Here is a 23,422-nt window from a genome sequence, read left to right on the forward strand (position 1 = left end):
AGGTGGTTTTACTGGCCTAAGAGATATGGATGAATTCAGGGTGAACAGGACATTTGAGGTCTCTGGTCTCACAGAGCTTACATTCTAGTGGGAGGAGATATAATACATGAGCAAATCAGTAAAATTTCAGTGCTGTAAAAAAATCAAGGTAATAGTGTCTTCGGATGTGTTTATGGAGGCTGCTGGCTGTTGACTACCTTAGATCGTTTATCTGATAGAATGAGGAAAAGTCTTTCTTCTTCTTCTTTTTTTTTTTTTTTTTTTGAGACAGAGTCTTGCTCTTGTTGCCCAGGCTGGAGTGCAGTGGTGCCATCTCAGCTCACTGCAACCTCCGCCTTGCAGGTTCAAGCAATTCTCCTGCCTCAGCCTCCTGAGTAGCTGGGATTACAGGCACCCACCACCACGCCTGGCTAATTTTTTTGTATTTTTAGTAGAGATGGGGTTTCACCATGTTGGCCAGGCTGGTCTTGAAATCCTGACCTCAGGTGATCTGCCTGCCTCGGCCTCCCAAAGTGCTGGGATTACAGGTGTGAACCACCATGCCTGATTGAGGAAAAGTCTTTCTGATGAGACTACCAGAGGCGTTTGAACCTGGGCAACTCCATTTTGAGTAGGGGCTGGATAAAATAAGGCTGAGACCTACTGGGCTACATTTCCAGATGGTTAGGTATTCTAAGTCACAGTATGAGACAGGAGGTCAGCACAAGATGCAGGTCATAAAGACCTTGCTGATAAAACAGATTGCAGCAAAGAAGTCAGCTAAAACCCACCAAAACCAAGATGGCCATGAGAGTGACCTCTGGTCATCCTCACTGCTACATTCCCACCAGTAGCATGCCAGTTTACATGTCAGGAAGTTACTCTATATGTCAGGAAGTTACTCTATATGGTCTAAAAGAGAAGGCATGGATAATCCACACCTTGTTTAGCATATCATCAAGAAATAACCATAAAAATGGGCAATCAGCAGCCCTCGGGGGTGCTCTGTCTGTGGAATAGCCATTGTTTTATTCCTTTACATTCTTAATAAACTTGTTTTCACTTTACTCTATGGACTCACCCTGAATCCTGTCTTGCATGAGATCCAAGAATATTCTCTTGGGGTCTGGATCCGGACCCCTTTCCAGTAATGAGAGAACATTTTAGCTGATGTTATATGTTGAGGAGCTAGCTGTGAGAAGATAAGGAGGTGGGAGTAAGGAACATTGAGAAGAAGAAATGAAAAGTGGGAGGCTCTGAGAATGTAGCTGTACCCCAGATGGAAAAGTACTATACCACTATTATATTGTACTTTGCTTCTGTGTCAGCTTTCTCTATCATCCAGTGGGCTGTACAAATTATCTCAAAATCTTTAACATCTATTATATAGTAGACATTCAGTAAATTTATTTAACAAAGGGATGGATTTAGTAATCATTTCATTAACCTTTCATGTACCAGATACTTCAGGGATACAAAAATGACCAGGTGAAGGGCTGTGCCCTCAGTGAACTCAAAGTTGTGGGAAGCAGAGTTGCGAGCAATTACTAATTACTAATAAAAGGTGGTCAATGCTATTGGTACTACTACAGCATTGGAAGGATGATATCTCACTGTATTTGAGAGATATGAGGAAACTGCATAGCAGTGGCAAAGTTAGAGGTGAGTCTTGAAATGTACCTAAATTAGTTGAGGGGTGTTAAAGAAAAAATTATTCAATGATCTTGTTAAGGCATGGACAGGCAGACTGCATTCAAGACCACTGCAATAGATATAGGAATTACTGCAACAGGGTCTTGTAGTTGGGTGAGAGATTGGGTTCAACTCCGAATATAGCATAAGCAAGTAGCAATTTATAGCAAAGAGCAGGGTAGGGGTCAGTGGATGAAAAATTACTAAGAGGAAATATCAGAGGTAAAGAGAATTCTGGTTAAACTCATCTCAAAGGATTCTTGCTGAAGACAGCCAGGGTAATCAGACTTCACCTGGGGGTGAAAAGCAAAAGCAAAGGATGAGGACTCCAGTCAGATATCTAGGATGGGGGATTCTTGCCAAACTGACTTAGCATGGTTCTTTGCTAAAACTGAATTTTACAAGAAAGTACACAGACAGACCTAGGACATAGCTGGTTTTCAAAAACCCCAAGAAATTTAGAAGTAGAGACAATAAGTTAAAACCAGGAGTATATGCAGAAAGAGTCGTAGGCCAGGAAGCATATTCAGGAAGTGTCTGTGGATCACATCGAGGGACTAAGTGGCTAAGCTGGCTGGACTTCCTAGTTCAATAGGAACTTCCCTACAGGACTTTCCCCTAAGCCAAAATCAGTCATAGCTGCAAGCTAAGGGATTGAAACTTCAATCAATCAAAGGGGACTTTCCACTAAGCCGAAGTGAGTCCCAGCTGCAAATTAAGGGATTGAAACTTCAACCAATCATATAGGGAGTTTAAGCTCTAGCTGCAGCCTGATGTTTTTAACCAACCAGGCCCACCAACCTAAGGGAGGAGACCACCCCTCATATTGTCTTATGCCCAATTTCTGCCTCCAAGGAAAGAAGAATTAAAAACTAAAAGGCAGAAATGAAATCCACAGGCAGACAGCCCAGCACCGTGCCCTGGGCCTGGCAGTTAAAGATCGACCCCTGACCTAACAGGTTATGTTATCTATAGATTCCAGGCATTGTATGGAAAAGCAGTGTGAAAATCCCTGTCCTATTATGTTCCATTCTGATTACCAGTGCATGCAGCTCCCAGTCATGTACCCACTGCTTGCTCAATCTATGACAACCCTCTCACGTGGACCCTCTTAGAGTTGTAAGCCCTTAAAAGGGACAGGAATTGCTCACTCTGGGAGCTCGGTTTTTGGAGACGTGAGTTCGCGGATGCTCCCAGCTGAACAAAGCCCTTTCCTTCCACAACTCGGTGTCTGAGTGGTTCTTATCTGCGGCTCCTCCTGCTACAAACCCACAAGCGGATAGAAAATAAGCTAATCCTACAGGACAGAAAAAGGTAAAGGGGAGGAGTCATAAGGGATATAAACGTAAGACACCCAAGTCAGAAACGGCAACCCTTCGGGGTCCCCTTCCACCACGTGGAAGCTTTACTTTCACTTTCCCTTAACTTTTGCTTTGGTTTTAACAAATCTTGCCATGGCATACTCTTTGGGTCCACGCATTTCTCTAGTAAAGCTGTAACACTCGCAGCTGCGGACCACAGCTTCATTCCTTGAAGCCCGTGAGACCATGAACCCTTCGATCAAGAAAAATCTTTGATCGGAAGACTTCTCATCTCAACATTAAAGGACAAAGAAGCCAACTCTAAGGCATGCCATTAGCTTTAATAATGTGAGTATAATAAATAATAATGATCATAATGGATTGAAACATCAGATCTGTAAAAAATGCATGCATTCATAATGATATCAAACAAATAAAAACTTTGTGGTTAACTCTGGAGTTTGGTAGGGCACCAACTCATGTCTCTCAAATTTCATAATTAAAGAGAACGAATTCAGCATTTACCCAGTCTTTCCTCTATGGGGTTATCCTGGTTATCTCAGGATAACCAATGAGTTGGTATGAAAAAGTTCCTTTTATAGAAGAACCTCTGGTAATAAATAGAGAATTATTGAAAGTATTAGAAATTCACTGCTCTAGGATAAGAGACACACCAAAATGCAACATGTGGACTTTTTTTTTTTTTTTTTTTTTTTGGATCTTGACTAGAACAAACCAACTATAAAAGACAATTTGGACTCAAACAGGAAAATTGGAATATTTATAGTACTAAGGAATTATTGTTAATTTTGTTAGATATGATAGCAGTAGTTAAATTTTAAAAATCTGTATCAGTTTGAGATGCAGACTAATTTAAGGGTAAAATAATATTATGTCTAGGATTTCTTTAAAAAAGAGGGGAAGGAAACTGAAACTTCATTGGCAAAATGTTGCTAAATGTTGATTCTGAGGGATGGATTACTTGAGGGTTTGTTATTAAAAGTAGAATCACTTATGTTAATGTTTAAAATTTTCCATTATAAATACTTTTTAAAAGCAGAGCCGGTGCTTACCCCACATCATCTTCTGTTATCTAATGCCCAGGACTCAGAAAGGGTCAGCAGTCTCAGATCAACAGTTACTGATTACCTAACCCACCCTAAACACTGATGCTCACGAGTGTGGGGCAAAGTTCACAGCGTGCTAAGGAGCAACATTTAGGAACCTGACTGAACTCCGCAGCTCTCGGGACAAGTCCCCTGGAAAAGGGCTGGGGAAACGGGGCGGGGAAGCACCCAATTATTCTAGAAGGTTCTGAGATTTCTCAGGGATTTCCGAGAGGCTACGAGGTGTAACTGGCAAATCAATGACTTAAGAGTAGCTTTCTCCCAGCCTCCCCACTGTCTCTGGAGTATAGAGGGAAGCGAGCCTTTTCCTCCTTCACCCTGCCTCTCCCCTCTCGTCTCATCTTCCCCTCCACTCCCCTCCCGACTCTTGCCCGGCCACTCCTGCTTTCACTTTTCTCCACTCCTCTTCGGCCCCGCCCCGCGGCCTCCTCCCTCCTCCCGGCCCCGCCCCTTATCCCCTAGCGCCGGCGCGGTTACCATAGCGACGTGCACGCAGCAGCCAAGCCAGACCAGCTGGTCCCCTGCTGGCCCGAGGAAAGAGGCGGTACCATGAGCCACGCAGTAACCATCCAGGAGCCCCAGGCCCAGCCTCAGGTGTCTCAAACTCGGTACCGGGAGAGGTCGCGGGCTGGGAGCCACATCTCCTCCAATCGAGCGTATGATTTTCTGTACGGTAAGGACAGTCGCAGACCTTCCTCCGCGTCCGTCCACTCCTGGGCCAGGTGGGCTCCCAGATGGTGGGACCTGGCCAGGGGCATGGCGAACGAAAGACGACCCTCTGGACTGACCTCTTGCCCGCGGTTGTCCCTGGTCGGGTGGGGGCAGCTCCGAGCCCTCCAGGTGCCCGCACTCAGGGTGGGGTCGGGGGTTCGCGTGCATCGAAAGGCGCGGGTGCGCTCCGCTTCAAGGGGCGATCTTCCTGATACCTGTTCCGGGCATTTTGGTACCCAGAAAAGTATGCAACGATTTGTAGACTCGGAGATTCACTCAACGTTCCTGCATAAAATGCCCTACGAAAATAATCTTTTGTCTCCTACTCTCTGGGCAAATACAAGTTGGGCGAAAAGAAGTGCCAGTTTATCTCATGCTTGCTTTTAGGCTTTGTTTTTGTTTTTGTTTTCAACTTCTGCGTCAAAGCATTGTTTATAGACTAGGTCCGCTGGCTCCTCTTGGGCCAATAAAGGCCCAGTTTATTTTAACGGCTTGCTTGTCCGTTTTGTGTTTTCTCTCTCTCCATGCTCCTTGAGTTCCTTAGGTTCCTGTTCTGTATATTTTTGTAGCCTTCTGAGCACCTATTCTAGTGCTGATACATGTACTAGGCGCTTCAATTAATAAATGTTTATTGAATTTGCTGTGGCAAGAATTGTAACCAGCTAAGCATGCTTTTTTTTTTTTTTCCAATTTTGCCCTCTGCAGTCCCAGGTTTTTCACCTGAACCTTGCATTGCTTTCAGCAATGTGGTGTTGCCTCTGGGAATCCCAGGGTCTCCTTTGTGTGGGAATCTCTAGAGTACACATTCCTAGATGGAGGCTGTGTAGTGATTGCTGACATATTCTGGCCAGTGGTTTTCTGTATTTACTCTTGGTTTTGTGAAATAAATCAAGTTAGCTCCTGTAAACACATCACCATGTTTTTTTCACGGGTAATTTGAGAAGGAGGACAAACATCTCCCCAAGGTATTTATTAAACTGGTTGTTTCTTTGATGCATAAGTGTCTCTTTTGCAGAGGAATTGCTAAATGTTTCCATGTGCCTTGCTAAGAACAGAAATTCACTCAGAGTAGATCAAATTAAAGTTTGTGTTGTTATAAAACAGACAATCTCGCCAGTATTCATGGACAGGAAGCGAAGTATAGCCATGGCAGATGAGAACCTGGACGGGGAAGATCAGAACTAAGATGCTGTGCTCTCCTGCTTTCTTTCTTTGACCTTATGACCTTTCACCATGTTAGGGTTGCCACATTTAGCAAATAAAAATACAAGATGCACAGTTAAGCTTGAATTTCAGGTAACGAATAATATTTTAGTATAAATTTTTGTCCTGTGCAATATTTTGGAACATATTTATACTAAAAAATTATTCATTGCCTATCTGAATATAAATTTAACTGGACATCCTGTATTTTATCTGGCAACTCTAGCCTTCTTTCTATGTATAGTCAAGCCCCAAGTAATGATATTTTGGTCCACAGTGGACTACACGTATAAGGATGGTCCCATAAGATTATAATGAAGTTGAAAAACTCCAAATACCTAGTGACGTTGTAGCTGTCATAACATTGTAGCACAATGCATCACTTTTTCTGTTTAGATATACAAATACCATTGTGTTACAGTTGTCTACAGTATTCAGTACAATAACATGCTGTATGGGTTTGTAGCCTAGGAGCAATAGGCTATGCTACATAGCCTAGGTGTGGAGTAGGCTATACCATCTAGGTTTATGTTAAACACCCTCCGATATTTACACAATGGTAAGCTCACCTCATGACCCGTTTCTAAGAACGTATCCCCATCATTAAGCAAGACATCACTATGCTTGCTTACTTCTTCCATCTGACAGAAAGCCTCTTGTGTATGGATTTCTCTTACTATGATAGGGACTAGGGTGGCCTGCTTCTTGACTAGTTAGCCCTAAAGCTCACCACCAATTGTATAGCATCTTTGTGTACTGTAGCTGAAAATTTAAGTTAGAAATTTAAGATTGGTTGTTGGCTGGCCAATGAATTGACTGGCCTTGGGCCAGGTTTCCACCTTGACAGAACTGTGGTGGTGCAAAGATGAACTCCTTTCCAGGCTCTTTTACCCTTCCCTACAAAGCCCTATGTGATTAGTTCCCTAGTTGCTTATCTGGCCTCTTATCTGCTCTCTTTTCCCTCCTTCATTCTGCCTCATTTGTCCTGATTTCTTTGCTATTCTTCAGATGTATCAGGCATGTTCCCATCCTAGGGACTTTGCTGTTCTTCAGAGGTATCAGGCATGCTCCCATCCTAAAATATTCTTCAGATATCTAACTAGCTAACTCCCTTACCTTCAAGTCTCTATACATGCCACCTTCTCAAGGGCCTGTCCTGACCACCCTAGTTAAAATTGCAACCCAGTCTCCCTTACCCAATTTCTTCTTTTTAAAAAATAACAGCCCTCAAATTCTAATGTGTAATTTGCTAGTTTATTATGTTTGTTGTTTATTGTCTGTCTCTCTCGTACGAAGTCAAAGATTTTTGTCGTTTTGTTGATGTATTCTAAGCACCTAGATAGAGCAGCCAGTCAATAAACATGTGTTGAATGAAGGAGCAAAAAGAACCTGAGCCTCTTGCAGCTTTTCAGCCTTGGTGGGAATATCCAATGTCTGCATTCAGTAAATCATATTTGTTGGGTAACTGATGAATTATTAGGTTTTAGGAATTAACACACATTATCCAAATTCAAAAGAGACATTTCTAAATCACAATTCCCAGTTTATTAATTTCTATGGAGAAATACGTGTTACCATGTTATCTAGACTAGCTGGTCAGGGTATTTGCCTCCCCAGAGACAAGTCTACTTGGGAAATCAAGTATATCTGAAGGCTGCTTGTTAATTTAATGGCAAATCAGTTGATTTTAAAGGGCAGTACAGTATAGTCAATCATGAATACTCTTCATCACTTTAAAGATATACCTGATAAACAGATACTTATAATAGCAGGGCAATATTCTGTTGGACTTTGTAAAAATAATGGTCCCATCATCAGCAAACTTACAAACTTAAGGGGTGAATTCTGAAGATAGCTGATTTTTTTAAATCATGTTCACCAGTTCTGAGATATCATGTGGTTTGCATCTTTCTAGTGCATCAAAGATGGGAGATAGTATAAATGTATTGCTTCTTTCCCTTGCAAATTGGCATAGTGCATATATACAAGGTCTTTCCCTTAAAGAATTTTTTGGGCTACCCAGGCTCAGAAGGAGTTTTGTTCGTAGGAGAGATTATAAAGTATGTTTAGGGTGTAGTACTTGAAAACATGCTAGACTTTCTTTATGCGTTCCACTTCCATATGCTGACTTGGAATACTCAGAAAAGAAAATAATCTTGACAACTGTTACTGGTAGAAGTGGTAGAGTAACAGGGCCACATGCACAACAGAGCATGAGCTGCTGCTGAGTCAGGCAATACTTAAACTTTTAAATTTGTTTTCCAATTAAGAGATTACATTGCTTTGCCATTATTCTCAGCCTAGGGGTAGATATGTTCTATTTGTTATGCTACTTGATTGTTTATTTTGCAGATCCATTGTTTATTGTGTCAAGTGAGAAAGACCACACACAGGCAAATATCCAGGCCACCCTGATTCGCAGCAGACTGGTATGTCTAATGCATCAACCAAGGCGACCTAATGAACCTGAACCATCTAGTTTGCCTAACTGCATTGATCAGATTGACTAATCACCAAATCTTCACTGGATTTTAGGTTCCACAGAAATTACTTTGTCAAGATTACTGGGGGGCAAAGCATCTTAATACTTGTGACTCGTTGCGAGGATTAAGTCACTAATAATGAATAGAGAACCCATAAGCTAATTTATTTCAATGGGATAAATATAATAATATATGCCCATGTTAAAAGAATTCAAGTAGTACAGAAGCGTATACAGTATGAAATAAATTCTAGCCCTACCCTCACCCCCTCCACATAAACAGCCATTGTCATCAGTTTCTTGGGCATCCATTTAAAGATATTCTATGTATATAGCAATAACCCCTCTTCATATACTATATACATTGTTTTGTATCTTTTTAAAAAAAATCTACAATGTAATTAAAATACTTTAGAAAAGCTGATGGTATAATTTTGTCCTTTGCCTCCCTTCCCTAACATTAGAGAAAAGTTCCCAGGTTTAAAACCATGTTCAGTAACCTGATCCATTATCCAAGATATTCTCTATATTGGAGCAAGTCAGATCCTGTCCCACCGTTTATCAGTCGGGAATGGAAGGGACATGAGGAGAAACACAGAGAAGCCCTCCGGCAGCTTGCCATGTAAGTGTTGGGTGGCTCCAGGGCCTAAAATAAATGCATTACAAACATTTTTTTAAATTCATTTACCATGTTTGGTTTTAAAATGTTCAGTCGTGGTGTTATACCTAGACCAAATTTTCTTTTTAAACCTCTTTTGACCAAACAAGCCTGATTATATGTATTATATATATATTTTCCATAATATATATCTATATATATCTATATATATATAATGACAACTCTCCACCAAAGGTAGGGATGACTGAGTTTGTTGTTGCTTGGATCCAACTTAGCAACTGGAAGTGCCCTTTTCTGCTAATATCTAAAATATTTTTTGGAACTTGCGGCCAAAGCACCTTCAAGGATAAGTCGAATTATTTATTATTTTAATTACTTACAAGTTCACATTTAGTAAATTTAAAAGTATAAAGTCTTTTAGCCTGGACATAGAAAAATTGTCTTTTGGCCAGGCACGGTGGCTCATGCGTGTAATCCCAGCACTTTGGGAGGCCAAGGCGGGTGGATCATGAGGTCAGGAGATCGAGACCATCCTGGCTAACACAGTGAAACCCCGTCTCTACCAAAAATACAAAAAATTAGTGGGGTGTGGTGGCAGGCACCTGTAGTACCAGCTACTCAGGAGGCTGAGGCAGGAGAATGGCGTGAACCCGGGAGGTGGAACTTGTAGAGAGCCAAGATTGCGCCACTGCACTCCAGCCTGGGTGACAGAGCGAGACTCTGTCTCAAAAAAAATAAAATAAATAAAAAATTGTCTTTTAGTATTTTGTTATTCTTGTGTGCTTTTAATTAAAATTGGGCATTTTTGTATGTAGGATTTCATAAATCTACTCTTTTCTCAACTCTTACTCCGTCTGACTAGGTCCTGGTCTCCTGGCTCAGGGCAGGGGAAGAATCATATATACTCTAAGTTGTATGACAGTCAAATGCAGGTTATGGAAGACTTTACTCTCAGTATGAGATACTCTGTGTAACTCCTACTCTATACAGATAGAAATATTAAGTAGAAATTATATGTGGAAATATTTTAGACTTGAATAATGTTTTCTTGCTTCATTTTAGAACAGACACTTCTTTTCAGATGCCTAGAGAAGTTTATGAAGATCCTGAAGTTACTGGAAAGAATCGCTATAAATACTTTGAAAGGTAGAATGTAATTACTAATGAGTATTTGAGCTCTAATATTATTAGAGAACCTCTTTATGATACTAATAACAGTTGTCATTTTTCAGTGCATACAATGTGTCAGACTCTATTTTAAGTGCTTTACATGCATATGATCTAATCTTTTCAACAGAAATGTAGGATAAGATATATATGATCCCTGTTTTACCAGTAATGAAGCTGAGACTGAGAGGTGATAAATAGATTGCTTCAGGTCATATAAGCTAGCAAGGGGTAGATCTGGGGTTCAAACTAAGCCTGCCTGACTTGAGAGATACTGATTGCAACTAAGAATATGTATTTGAAAACATTTTAAATGAAGTCATCAAATGAATGAGACACAGTGGAGATACCATGAAGTCATGGTGAAGGGGAAACTTGTGTTCAAAGGGATAACGTTTGTTCTCTTTGTGTGAATCTTGCTCAAACCAACATGGCCAAAAGGTTAGTTTTATTTCATTTGTGATTTATGCTCATGTAATAACCATATACTCAAATCAAATTAAAATTAGATGGGGATTTCCTTATGCATCTTAATGGAGTTAGAAAAAATAGTCTTGATACTACATCTGCTTAAGCTTCCTTGAGAAAGTAAATTTCTAATCTACATTATTATTTATGAGCAACCTCCTTATGGAAATTTTGTTATGCTAACTTTCTCAGAGCAGTGTTAAATTTTTAATTGTTAACTATACAATTCTATACAGTTAACTGTACAATTCTTAACTTTTAGGGGGAGACTTTAGATTAAATCATTGTGAATTTCAGAATGTCTCAGGAACTTGAGAAGTTGCTGGGAACTAATGGCCAGCTGAAGCCCAAGTACAGGGCTTAAAGGGTGGCTTCTCCAATTGTGACTTGTTTACTATCTGAAGAGAAAATACTGGAGTGTTTATTAAGAATGCACATTCATTGGCTCTACCCTGTATGTACTGAATATCATGGGGCAGACCTGGGAATCTGCATTTTAGAGAAGAATCTCCCCACCCCTCAGTGATTTTGTATATCCAGAAATAGCACTGATATATGGGATATATGGGATATTTAAGCTCACTGATTTTTAAGGGACAAATATTAGAGCTGGAAGAGAGCTTAGAGTATATTCATTGCAAAAGTCCCACACATTTATGTTTTCCTTTTCCTCCCAGGCCTTTTCTTCCATTTTTTCAGCAGATGCCATTCAATGTCGTTTATGCCATATCCAAGTAAGTAACCATTATTTTAAAACTCTTTTTCTGTTTATTTATTGTTTGCTTCCATATTTTCTCTCAGAAGATAGTTCTCTAAATCAGTATTTTTGAAATTGTGGATCACAAAGCATTGGAAGGGTATGAAATCTTCTAGTGGGTCATGAGCAGCATTTTAAAACATGAAACAGAATAGAAAATAACCAAAGCATCAGGTATATGGAGGGTAAGTTGGTTTTTGTTTATAACTTTTGTTTCAGAAAAATATATGCATATGTTTATATGTATATGACGGATTATGATATAAAATATATTTCTTACTGTTAGTTGTCCGTTTGTGCTGCTATAACAAATTAACAGACTTAGTGATATAAATAAAATGCATTTATTTCTTGAATTCTGAAGGCTGGACAGTCCAAGAGCAAGGGGCTGGCAGTCAGTGTCGGTGAGGGCCTTCTTGCTGTGTCTTCACATGGCAGAAGCAGCAAATGCTGTGTCTTCACATAGCAGAAGGGCAAAAAGGACCTATGCTAGTTCTCTCCAGTCCTTTTATAAGGCACTAATCCATTGATGAGGATGGAGTCCTCATGACTTAATCACTTTCCCCAAAGGCCTCACCTCTTAATACCACCACAGTGGGTACTAAGTTTGAACGTGAATTTTGGAGAAGACACAGCCACATATTCAAATTGTAGCAGTTGTGGTTTAAAAAAGTTGAAAAGTGCTTTAAATATCTTCTTTTGCTTCTCTGAAACACTTATTTGATGACAGTTCTTCAACATTTCATCAAATGAACAAATCAGTCACGTAATATTTTTTGAATGCTAGAATTTTATAACTTAATAACCATCTAATCTACACAGAAAACATGGTATACAAAGATAAATAAAACATGGTTTTTGCCCCACAACAGCGTGAACCAAGGTAAGAGGGAGGTAAGGGACAAGGGCTGAATCTGAGACAAATGTGTATTTCTCATCTCTAGTTTCAGGACAAGGCAGCAGACTGGGTAGAGTATTCCTTTTAAAAATCTAATTTTTGCTACACTCTTTCCTCCATTAATAAAATTTGATATTTCTATAAGAGAAAAAAGTCCAAGGTATTCATGAAATTATTAGGAATAGAAACCTTTTTTAAGGTCTCATATTTCTGAATACAAATTTATTCAGGGCTGGGTTTTCAAGGGTGCATTTAAAGAATATAGTTATTCCTAATAATATATATCATCATATGAATAGGACACATGTTATTAAATGTCTGTAATCCTCAAGATAAATGCGAGTTATGATTCTACTTCACCCTTGACTTTTTTTTAAGACTGTGTGGATGCCTTTGGCTCTTTATAGAGATGGAGTACAGATTCCCTGCTCTCCCCAGACAGCAACTTCCTGGGGTACCAGTTTATCCAGAGATAGCTGTAGACTTACATTCTATGAAATGTTTTGTATGAGCAAAAGGGGAGCTATGAGCTATGTAGATCCCTAAAGATCCTTCTGGTAATTCTTTAAAATCAGGCTCACTAGATTACCTGCTTTGGAGGTCATAAGTGCCTCAGTCTAAAAGTTGTTAAACTAATTCAAGGGAGTTCAGAGGCCTACAGTGATGAACACCATGACCTCTCCGACTCCTTCCTAAATAACCGTGACACAAGGGATAAAGATTCCATCCAACAGTTAAACTATGACATTTGACATTGTAGCTACTCTCTATCTCTCTTAGAACTTTTTAAAGAATGAATCAGTATTCCTGAGTGAGGTCAACTCTGGAATTCCAGTATGTTTGAGTTTCTGAGCAGTGAGTATAATGCCACCTTGTGTTATCAGGGATGGAACTGTCTCGAGACCAGCTGGCCTTCTCCAGCCACACCTTTCTCATGGCTAGCTGTTGGAGTCTTTCCTTTGGATTCTACATAAGCACCTTTTCAAAGATAATAAAAAGTTAATACTTTTAAAACATTCAGTGAAGCTCATAGTAGAACAGGATTTGCTAGGTTTGTGAAGCCCGTCTCTGTACAGCTCTGTTGGGGCTGGGAGAGAAAATCTAGAAGACTGTAGGTATGGCAGACAGCGCATGCTCCTGGTTCCTGGGCAGTGGTGGAGGAGGAAGGGCCTGGATAGAACACATAGAGCAGCCCTGGCTGTCATATGAGTACTAAAGCCAGAGCAGGTGAGCCTGAGGACAGGGGCCAGGACACAGCAGGGGTCAGGCCAGCATGGAGCAGATGTGGGACCTTTCTGGGTTTGGGTCCTGTTTGAGGTTGGGGAGGAGGTGGGAAAGGGATCATTGCTCTTTGTTACTCATATTTTACTCTCCCCTAAAGCCAACTGAAATGGGGAAAAAATAGGTTGGAGAAATTAAGAAGTTAGTTAAGAAACCATGTATTAAGTTACTGGAAAAGTTCAAAGTAGCTTTCCTCTTTTACGTTCTATTCCCAGACCCACCTGGAAAGATAGGAAGACAGAAACCTTCATCAGAAGAGCTCATTAGGCCTTACCATAAACTAAGCACATTTGATCAGATGGTCCAAATGTGTAATTATTCAATTTGAGAAAAAAAAAATTTATTCTTGGCGGGGCGCGGCGGCTCATGCCTCTAATCTCAGCACTTTGGGAGGCTGAAGTGGGTGGATCATGAGGTCAGGAGATCGAGACCATCCTGGCTAACACAGTGAAACCCCGTCTCTACTAAAAATACAAAAAACTAGCCAAGAGTGGTGGCAGGAGCCTATAGTCCCAGCTACTCAGGAGGCTGAGGCAGGAGAATGGTGTGAACCCAGGAGGGGGAGCTTGCAGTGAGCCAAGATCACTCCACTGCACTCCAGCCTAGGGGACAGAGCTAGACTCCGTCTCAAAAAACAAACAAACAAAAAAACAAAAACAAAAAAAATTATTTTATTCTCTTGATTCAAGATAATGGTGCACTAATATAATAAAACTTCATGTAACTTCGGATGACATAAAGCTGATTTGAGGTTATTTCCTCAACTAGAATTTTATAGTAGAATAATTTCTACTGAAAACATAAGCCATATATTATCTACATGTTAGAAATTTATAGCAACTACTGGAAAGTGATTTCAATAGCAGTTACAGTTCAGCTTTAAAAACTAAAGCCCAGGTACAGTGGCTCACACGTGTAATCCTAGCACTTTGGAAGGCCGAGGCAGGAGGATCACTTGAGGTCAGGAGTTTGAGACCAGCCTGGCCAACATGGTGAGACTCTGACTCTACTAAAAATACAAAAATTAGCTGGGTGAGGTGATGGGCACCTCCAATCCCAGCTACTTGGGAGGCGGATGTTGCAGTGAGCTGAGATCGCACCACTGCACTCTAGCCTGGGTGACAGAGCGAGACTCCATCTCAAAAAACAAACGAAACAAACAAAACAAAAAAACTATCTAAAGTATTTGCTCCAGCACAGGTTGAACTTTCAAACAGGTGTTTCTTTCTAACTGGCTTGAAATGCTTTTTTTTTTTTTTTTTTTTTTTTTTTTTTGAGATGGAGTCTTGCTCTGTCGCGCAGGCTGGAGTGCAGTGGCGTGATCTCAGCTCACTGCAACCTCCACCTCCCAGGTTCAAGTGATTCTCCTGCCTCAGCCTCCCAAGTAGCTGGAATTACAGGGCATGTGCCACCACACTCTTTAGTAGAGACGAGGTTTCACCATGTTGGCCAGGTTGGTCTCGAACCCCTGACCTCGTGATTCACCTGCCTTTGCCTCCCAAAGTGCTGGGATTACAGGCATAAGCCACTGCGCCCTGCCCCCCACCTTTTTTTTTTTTTTTTTTAAAGATCTTTGGTGTATGTATTTGCTGTGCTCTTATGTAAGCTCTTACCATTACCTCTGTTTTTCAAAATGGAAATATCTCGCTTTTGCCTTCATCTTTAGTTTTTTATATAATTTAACCAATGCTTTTACCAACTTGAAAAAAAATGTCTTTTAAGTCAAAGTGGCTATATTGGTTTTTTCTTATTCTAGAGGCAATGCATGTACATGTTAAAAAAGAAGTTTCAGAAAAGTATAAAGATGAAAAAAATTATCTGTATAATTCTATCTGGAAATAATTACTATTATTGTATATACATCTAGGTATTTTTCTATGCATAAAAACTCAGTTTTAAAATGTAAAAATGGAATCATACTATACATACCCACTTAATAGTGTTGTTTTTTTCTACTTTACAATGAATCATGGACATTTTTGAATGCTCACAGGTATAGATTACATTATTATTTTGAATAGCTGCATAAATTCTATTATGGCTGCATCATTTTTCTAAAGAATTCTTGTATTGATGTGATCATTTAAGTTTCTAATTTTTCACTCTTATAAATGAGACTTTATGAACATGTTTTCATATATATCTTTGTATACCTGTCCAATTATTTCCTAGAATAAATTCCTAGGAGTAGAAATGCTGGATCAAAGGGTATTTTAACTTGTCAGTTTACAATTTACAGTTAACAGTTACAAAAATACAAATACCTATTTGTATTTCCATCAACAGTTTATGAGAAGGACTATTTCTTCACAACATAATTGATGCTAGGTACTTTCAATCTTTTAGATCTTTGCTTATGTGATAAAATAGCATAAAATAGTATCTTGCCATTTTAATTTACTTTTCTTTGGTTACTAGTTATCTTCATTATCTTCTCATGTGTTTGTTAGAAATTTTACTTTTTGTTTTGTGAATTCTCCTTTACTCATTTTTCCATGGGATATTTAACTGCCTAATTGATTTACAAGGGCTTTTTATATAGAAAGGCTATTTAAACTTTTTATCATATATGTTCCAAAACCTTTTTCTAAGTTTGCCATCCACCTTTTAAATTTGTTTGTGATATTTTGAGGCATAGAAGTTGAAACTTACCCTCAATTCTATTGATCATCTCCTTTTACAGCTTCTGGCTTTTAAGCCAGGCTTAAAAAGACCTTCACTCAAAGATGATATAAATATTGACTTATGTTTCCTGTTAGTACTTGTACAGTCTCATTTTTACATTAATTTTTTAAAGATCTAGAATTAATTTTTCTGCAAGAGACAAGGTAACTTTCCCACATGTTAATTAACAAAGTGATCCCAGCATTAATTATTGAATCATTTATCCAGATAGAGCCTGTCTGCCTGCCTGCCTGCCTGCCTTCATTTCTCCCTTCCTTCCTTTTTCTTTTTCTCTTTCTTTCTTTCAGCAGAAAGCATCTCTTTTCTTTTCTCTGCTCCCGTATTTCTGGAGAGAAACAGAGAGTGGGTATCGGACTGAAACACAGGAGAAAGAAACCAGAGAATGCAATAATTCTGAACAGGTCCGGAAGTGCTGTACAGCATTCTAGAATAGCTTTGTTCTACAACCTTGCCCAGTGACACACATATAAATAGGCACTTTTGTGAGTCAACTATGGTACTTAGACCCACTCAGTTTCTTGGCAGAGATGAGAATAACAAGGCAATTCTCTCAAGATTTGGGGGCATAATCCTGGTTATAATGGATTCATGACTTTGTACCTGACAACATTTAAAGGAGGAATGGACTTGATGAAGCTTCGAAGATTTGTTTCCACTTGATTATATAATATTTTAAGTGATCATAACAGGGTTCAATTTTTAAACCGATTTTTCCCTTTTAGGGCAGAACCATACACTTTTCCTCCTACTTCTACTAAGCACCTATCCATCCCTTCAAAGTTGACTGTGGGCACTCAGACTGATTATCGGGATGCTGACGTTCAAACAGATCCATACTCTCCAGAATATGTAGTATGTCAGGACTCTATCCCTGAGCTCTTGACCCTGGCTACGCTTACTTGGGGTGAGTTGGTAAATCTCCTGACTATTGGCAGATGACAGTGCTGATAACCACACATGCTGTTCAAATGGCCCATGTACAGGCAATTGTGGTTTACAGTGTTGCTGTATAAAGTGTCTTACTCAGTACAGCAACTTCATAGACTCATAATTTTTCTGATACTTCTGGTCAAATAAAGATACTATCTTTTTGTTGTAAGTAGTTTTATCGTACTCTATCTGTGAAGCTGAATTTCAGCTTAATATTGTAGTTGCTTTGCTAACTAGTGACCTATGTCCTCTCTTTTCTCTCTCCTAGTGAATCACTTCCTTTTTATTGAGCAATCATGTTTCTTTACACATAAGCTTTTTTAAAGTGTAAAATACTGAATGCACATTCCTATGTATGTAATATTATCTTAATTTGCCAAAATATCTTAATTTACCAAAGCTCCCTTATATACTTTATTAGATGATTTGGATGACCTGATATTATCTCTGAAATGCTAAATATCTTTCAGGCTCAGAAATTAACTCTTAGAATGCAATAAAATCTGGCCTAGGCCTGTATTATGTGAACCTATATAATTAATAAGTGAGAGTATTTTTAGAAATTATTAGAAATTAGCTTGTCTAACTCACTTAGTTGTATTAATAGCTGGGAAACTGAGAACCAGAGAGGTTAACTAATTCCTCCAAGGACACAGAGACAGTTGGTACACAGTAATGATTTTTAAATGAGATTGCTTTTCCCCGCATTGTAACAGATAGCTGTGATCAAGTCTGCATCCCAGGCAAAGAAAATGTTCATATCTGGGCTCTAGTTTTGACTTGTTTCCTAGCCCACTTTATGAATCCAGATTAAGCATTCTCAACACCCATTTTTTTTTTTTTTTTTTTTTTTTTTTTTTTTTTTTTTGAGATGGAGTGTCACTCTGTTGCCCAGCCTGGAGTGCAGTGGTGTGATCTTGGCTCACTGCAACCTCCGCCTCCTGGTTTCAAGTGATTCTCCTGCCTTAGCCTCCCAAGTAGCCAGGACTACAGGTGCGTGCCACTGTGCCTGGCTAATTTTTTTATTGTATTTTTAGTAGAGACGGGGTTTCACTGTGTTAGCCAGGATGGTCTCGATCTCCTGACCTTGTGATCTGCCCGCCTCGGCCTCCCAAAGTGCTGGGATTACAGGTGTGAGCCACCGTGCCTGGGCCAAAACCTGTACTTTAAAGCAGAGGCTCTACTTTCAGGCCTAGATGGCAAATTAAAAATATGCTGAAACCTTCCCTTTCTGCTCTGAATGCATAAAAAGTATGGGAAAAAATTAATAAACATATAGACACACTTAAAAGCAAGAAAGAAAATATTCGTAAAGTAGAAATGGAGACTTTTTCCTAAATAAAGAAGTAGCTGGGGACCTTTGGTGGTAAGTGGGAGCTGTGCATGGCAGGGAACCAGGTCCAAGTCACCTGCCTGAACTGGAAGGGCCAGCGTCCTTCTCCTGCACACAGGTGCAGCTGAAGCCTGGTGCCTGCCTGATGAAGATAATAGACAGAACAGAGTCAGGCATTCCTGCCTGTGGCCTTGGACTTTACCTCTTGGTATGATAAGGTCTTGGCATTAAACTGCAGGAGGACAAGAGCCAGGCAGAGGCTCAGAAATGCTTCACTAGGCAAAAAAAAAAAAAAAAAAAAAAAAAAAAAAAATCTGGTGCACTGTCATAGCAGAACTGAGGTTAAAGTGTCAATAAAAGCCTCTATGAGCCAGGGCTACTCCTACCATGTGTGGGACCCAGGACTCTAAGGGAGGCCCACCTACCATGCGTATAGATATTTTAAAAGTATAAATCAAGCTAAGAACTGTTAAGTAAAATATGTTGGTGTTTTTCACAAACATCTTTATAAGAAGTTAAAAGGACAAGTTTAAATTGGAATTCTTAGGCTCCTGGGATTCCATACTGTAATGTGGCAGCGAGGCGAGAGCCTACTGTGGCCTGCCCCTTTCTCTCCCAACCCTGGCTCTGCTCTACATCTGAGGGGCCTGTCATGCATGCCCGTGATTACCTCACTCTTCTTCCCAATGTTCACACATCCCTACGAACAGCTGCCGTTTGGCCCCACCTTGGGCTTTAAGGGTGAACAAACAGCAGCATATAGTATGCCCTCAGGAATCTGAATCCTGTGAAGAGGCCCATGGAGACTTTGGAAGCAGGCTCGGGCCATTTGTAGGATTTCCAGGACCTCTACACCTGGAAATAGCTCCAGGTGGGCATGGGGCCTTGGACTCCTCACCTTGTGGTGATGAACAGGGCTCTGAAGAATGAGGTTAGGTAGTAGCCACTCGCAGGTCAAGGCTGCTTACTGACCAGGGTGCTTATGAGAGAAGCCAGCAGCTGATCTCCACCCAAAAACCCCAAAGCACACAAGGAACAGAGACACCAGGAGTGGCCCACAACAAATAAAGGAAATGGGAGAAGAAATTTCTGAGTGAACAGAAAATAGAGCAATCTGAAAAGGACTTGGGAAGTGCCTTCTATATTCTCAAAAGGATAAGGGGGAAATAGCAACACTAAAAACAAGAATGGGAGTCATGAAAAAGAACCAGTTGGAATTAAGGGGGAGGAAAACTATAATGTTTGAAATAAAATGAACTCAACAGTGGAACAGACAGAACTGAAGAGCAAATTAGTGAAATGACAGATTGAATGGACACATATTCCAGAATGCAGCATATAGTGGTAAAATAAGATAAAAGAAAAGGAAGAGCTGTGGGTGCTAGGACATCAGTACAGGGAAAATGGTGGAGAAGCAATGCAAGAATCGGTGGCTGAAAAGTCCCCAGAACTGACGAAAGACATTAGCCTTCACACTGAAAAATTCCACTGAGTACCAAGCAGAATGATTCTTTAAAAACTCACACCTCCTAATAAAAGAAAAAGAAAAAGTGAAAAAACTATTAGAAAGATAACTCAGATTACCTACAAAGGAAAAAAAAAGGATTGATATTTTGTAGTATTGCTTTTAACGTGATGTGGGAAAATGATTGCAAACCTAGAATTATTTTACCAGCCAAACTATTATTGACGAGTGAAGGTGAAATAAAGACATTTTCATACATAAGAAGAAATCTATCTCATAGGATATTGTAAGGATTAAGTAAATTTATTTATGTAACGTGTTCATAGCTACACTCCAGCAATTTCACTCCTAACTATATACCAAAAAAAAAAAAAAAAAAAAAAGCACATTATTCTACTTACGGAAATACATAGGTGTGTTCACCAGAAGATATGCACAAGAAAACTCACAGCAGCATTATTCATAATAACTCCAAACTGAAAACAACCCAAATGTCCATCAACCGTAGAATGGATGAATAAAATATAGTGTATTCACATAATGGAATGCTATATAATAATGAGAATGAAGTACAACTGCATGTGGTTACAAGGGAGATTGTAGATGTGTCTATAATCGCATATATAATGCTGAACAAAATAAGATACAGGAGTGCCTACACTGTGATTTCATTTACATAAAACTTAAAACCAATCAAAACTAAATGAACGCATTAGGAATGAGGATGGTAGGCTATCCTTGGGGCAGGTAGAGACTGGGAAGGGAGTATCATGGGCATTCCAGTGTTCTGGTAATATTCTATTCCTTGATCTGGGTGCCGATTAGCTGGGATATCTGTTTTTGTTTATGTATGCTATACATTCATAAAAAGTTTACATAAAGATAAAGGAAAAATAACGACAGTGAAAAAGGATGACACTGTAAGCACTGCAGGGATAAAACTGAGTACTTATGATGTGCCAAAAACTGATCCAAGTGCTTTACATTTTAAACCTATTCAGTCTTCACACGTTAAATGAATAATAAAGTTGAAATAAATAGTTGATAATACAGATCCTTTAAAAGGCAAAAGAAATGGTCATTAGGGCCGTAAGTAATTTTCTGATAAAGAGTGATAATACAGCCAAGCCTCTTGTAGGAAGCATCAAGAAAGAAGACAGAAGATGCAAGCAGAGTGTTGGGATTGAAAGTGGGACAGAGTAACTACAGAATGAACAATTTAAGAAATACGAGAGTGCTATGAATATCTTTTGCCCTATATTTAAAAACTTAGAAAGGTCAGGCGCGGTGGCTCACACCTGTAGTCCCAGCACTTTGGGAAACTGAGGCAGACGGATCACTTGAGATCAGGAGTTCGAGACCAGCCTGGCCAACATGGTGAAACCCTGTCTCTACTGAAAATACAAACATTAGCCACACATGGTGGTGGGCGCCTGTAATCCCAGCTACTCAGGAGGCTGAGGTTGCAGTGAGTGAGCCGAGATCGCGCCACTGTGCTCCAGCCTGGGTGACAGAGCGAGACTTCCGTCTCAAATAAATAAAAAAAAAACTTAGATAAATTATACAATTTTTAAAGAAAATATAAATTGCTCACTTGGTTTTAAGAAGAAATCACAAACCTGAATAGAAGAGTAACTATAGAAATAGACTTGGTAAATAGAAAAAAAAAATCCTTTTAAGAGCACCAGGCCTAAACAGTTTTACAAGTAAGTTTACCACTCTTTTAAGGACCAAATAAACTGTTTTATGCAACTTCTTTTAGGAAACACAGAATAGAAGTTAATTTATTCATTTTTTGAGACCAGTATAGCCTTGATTTGAAAACTGAGTAAGGACAGTACGGTTGTTACTTAGTATTAATAGGAGATTGATGCTAGGACCCTGCAACCCTACCAAAATTTTTGGATGCGCAAGTCTCTTATGTGAAATGGCATAGTATTTGCATATAACCTACACACATCCTCCTGTATATTTAATCTCTAGATTACTTATAATTCCTAATGCAATGTAAATTTGACATAAATAGTTATTATACTGTATTGTTTAGGGAATAATGACAAGAAAAAAGTTTGTACATGTTCAGAACACAGTTTTTTTTTTTTTAATATTTCCAACCTGCACTTGGTCAAATCCACAGATGTAGAACCCATGGATATGAAGGGCCAACTATACTAGTAAGGAAACTTAAAGCCAATCTCACATATGAAGAAATATGCAAAAAATTCTAAATAAGACACTAGCAATCTAATCTTGCTGTATTTTAAAAGAGTAATGTGATTATAGCTCATTGCAGCCTCAAACCCTATGGCTCAAGTGATCCTCTCACCCCAGCCTCCCAAGTAGCCAGGGCCACAGGTCCATATCACCATGCCAGGCTAATTAAAAATATATTTTTTTTTGTGGAGATGGGGTTTCACTATGTTGCCCAGGCTGGTCTCCAATTCTTGGACTCAGAAATTCTCCTGTCTCGGCCTCCAAAAGTGCTGGGATTATAGGTGAGCCACCGCACTTGGCTGAAAAAAATTACACGCACAATAGCAATGAGTAACAAAGTGTCTAGGGAATCACTTAACAAAAACGTGTGCAAGGGATTTATGTTGAAAATTATAAATTATTCTTTAAGCACGTAAACAAAGATTTGATGAAAAGAGAGAACATATTTATCAATGGGAAACTCATGCTTGAAGAGATAAGACTTCTCCCTCAAATAATTTATACTTTCAAGTAGTTCTAATCCAGATTCCCACTCTCAATATAACTATGCCTGGGTAAATTAGCACTTTTCATCTTCTCTTCCCAGAAATTATACAAAAGTAACAACAACAATACTCCCACAAACTCCATTTTCAGTAAAACTAAAAATATATGTAATTCACGAACCACTAAATATTTGTAAGGACTGCAAAAAGCAGCTGAGATTGGGCAGATGCAATGTGGGAGGAAGTGAAGCATGCACCATGGGAGAGGAACCATCAGGGGATCTCAGAAGGCAGGAGCAAAAATATACTTCTGAGGGTAAATTAAGCAATATCCAGAATTAAAAATGATCATATTTTGTGATGTAGCTGCTAGACTCTAGCATTTCTACTTCTAAGAATCCTAGAGCAGCTCACATATGGTACAATGAGACCAGTACAAGGATGTTTGTTGCAACATTATGTATGATCAAAAAATTAAAAGCAATCTAAATGTCATTTGAGAAGATAGATAGCTTAAATTGTAATAAAGCCTTACAGTGGAAGAAGGAAACCAGATCTGTATATATCAGTACAGCTAGGCTTCCAAAACAAAGATGAGTTAAAAAAGCAAGTTGCAGAATGGTTA

At 39.4% G+C, this 23,422-nt stretch overlaps 1 protein-coding gene across 6 annotated transcripts in view; it reads left to right on the plus strand.

The window, feature by feature from the left end:
• The first annotated feature begins 4,258 nt into the window (after nt 1-4,258).
• The window catches only part of CFAP91 (cilia and flagella associated protein 91), a 58,688-nt gene continuing 39,524 nt past the window's right edge, over nt 4,259-23,422 (plus strand). For 4 of the 6 annotated variants that reach the window (XR_012090534.1, XR_012090535.1, XM_073009749.1 and 1 more), the window contains exons 1-6: nt 4,259-4,772; nt 8,366-8,442; nt 8,960-9,117; nt 10,177-10,260; nt 11,427-11,483; nt 17,093-17,274. Coding sequence is in view for 4 of the 6 variants with exons in the window: in XM_073009749.1 (XP_072865850.1) it covers nt 4,649-4,772; nt 8,366-8,442; nt 8,960-9,117; nt 10,177-10,260; nt 11,427-11,483; nt 17,093-17,274 (682 nt within the window). In the remaining 2 variants the exon portion in view is untranslated. The remainder of the gene's footprint in view (nt 4,773-8,365; nt 8,443-8,959; nt 9,118-10,176; nt 10,261-11,426; nt 11,484-17,092; nt 17,275-23,422) is intronic. The other 2 variants (XM_073009748.1, XM_073009751.1) reach the window with 2 other exon arrangements.

This window comes from Chlorocebus sabaeus, chromosome 22, assembly GCF_047675955.1.
Source record: "Chlorocebus sabaeus isolate Y175 chromosome 22, mChlSab1.0.hap1, whole genome shotgun sequence".
NCBI classification, from domain to species: Eukaryota; Metazoa; Chordata; class Mammalia; order Primates; family Cercopithecidae; genus Chlorocebus; species Chlorocebus sabaeus.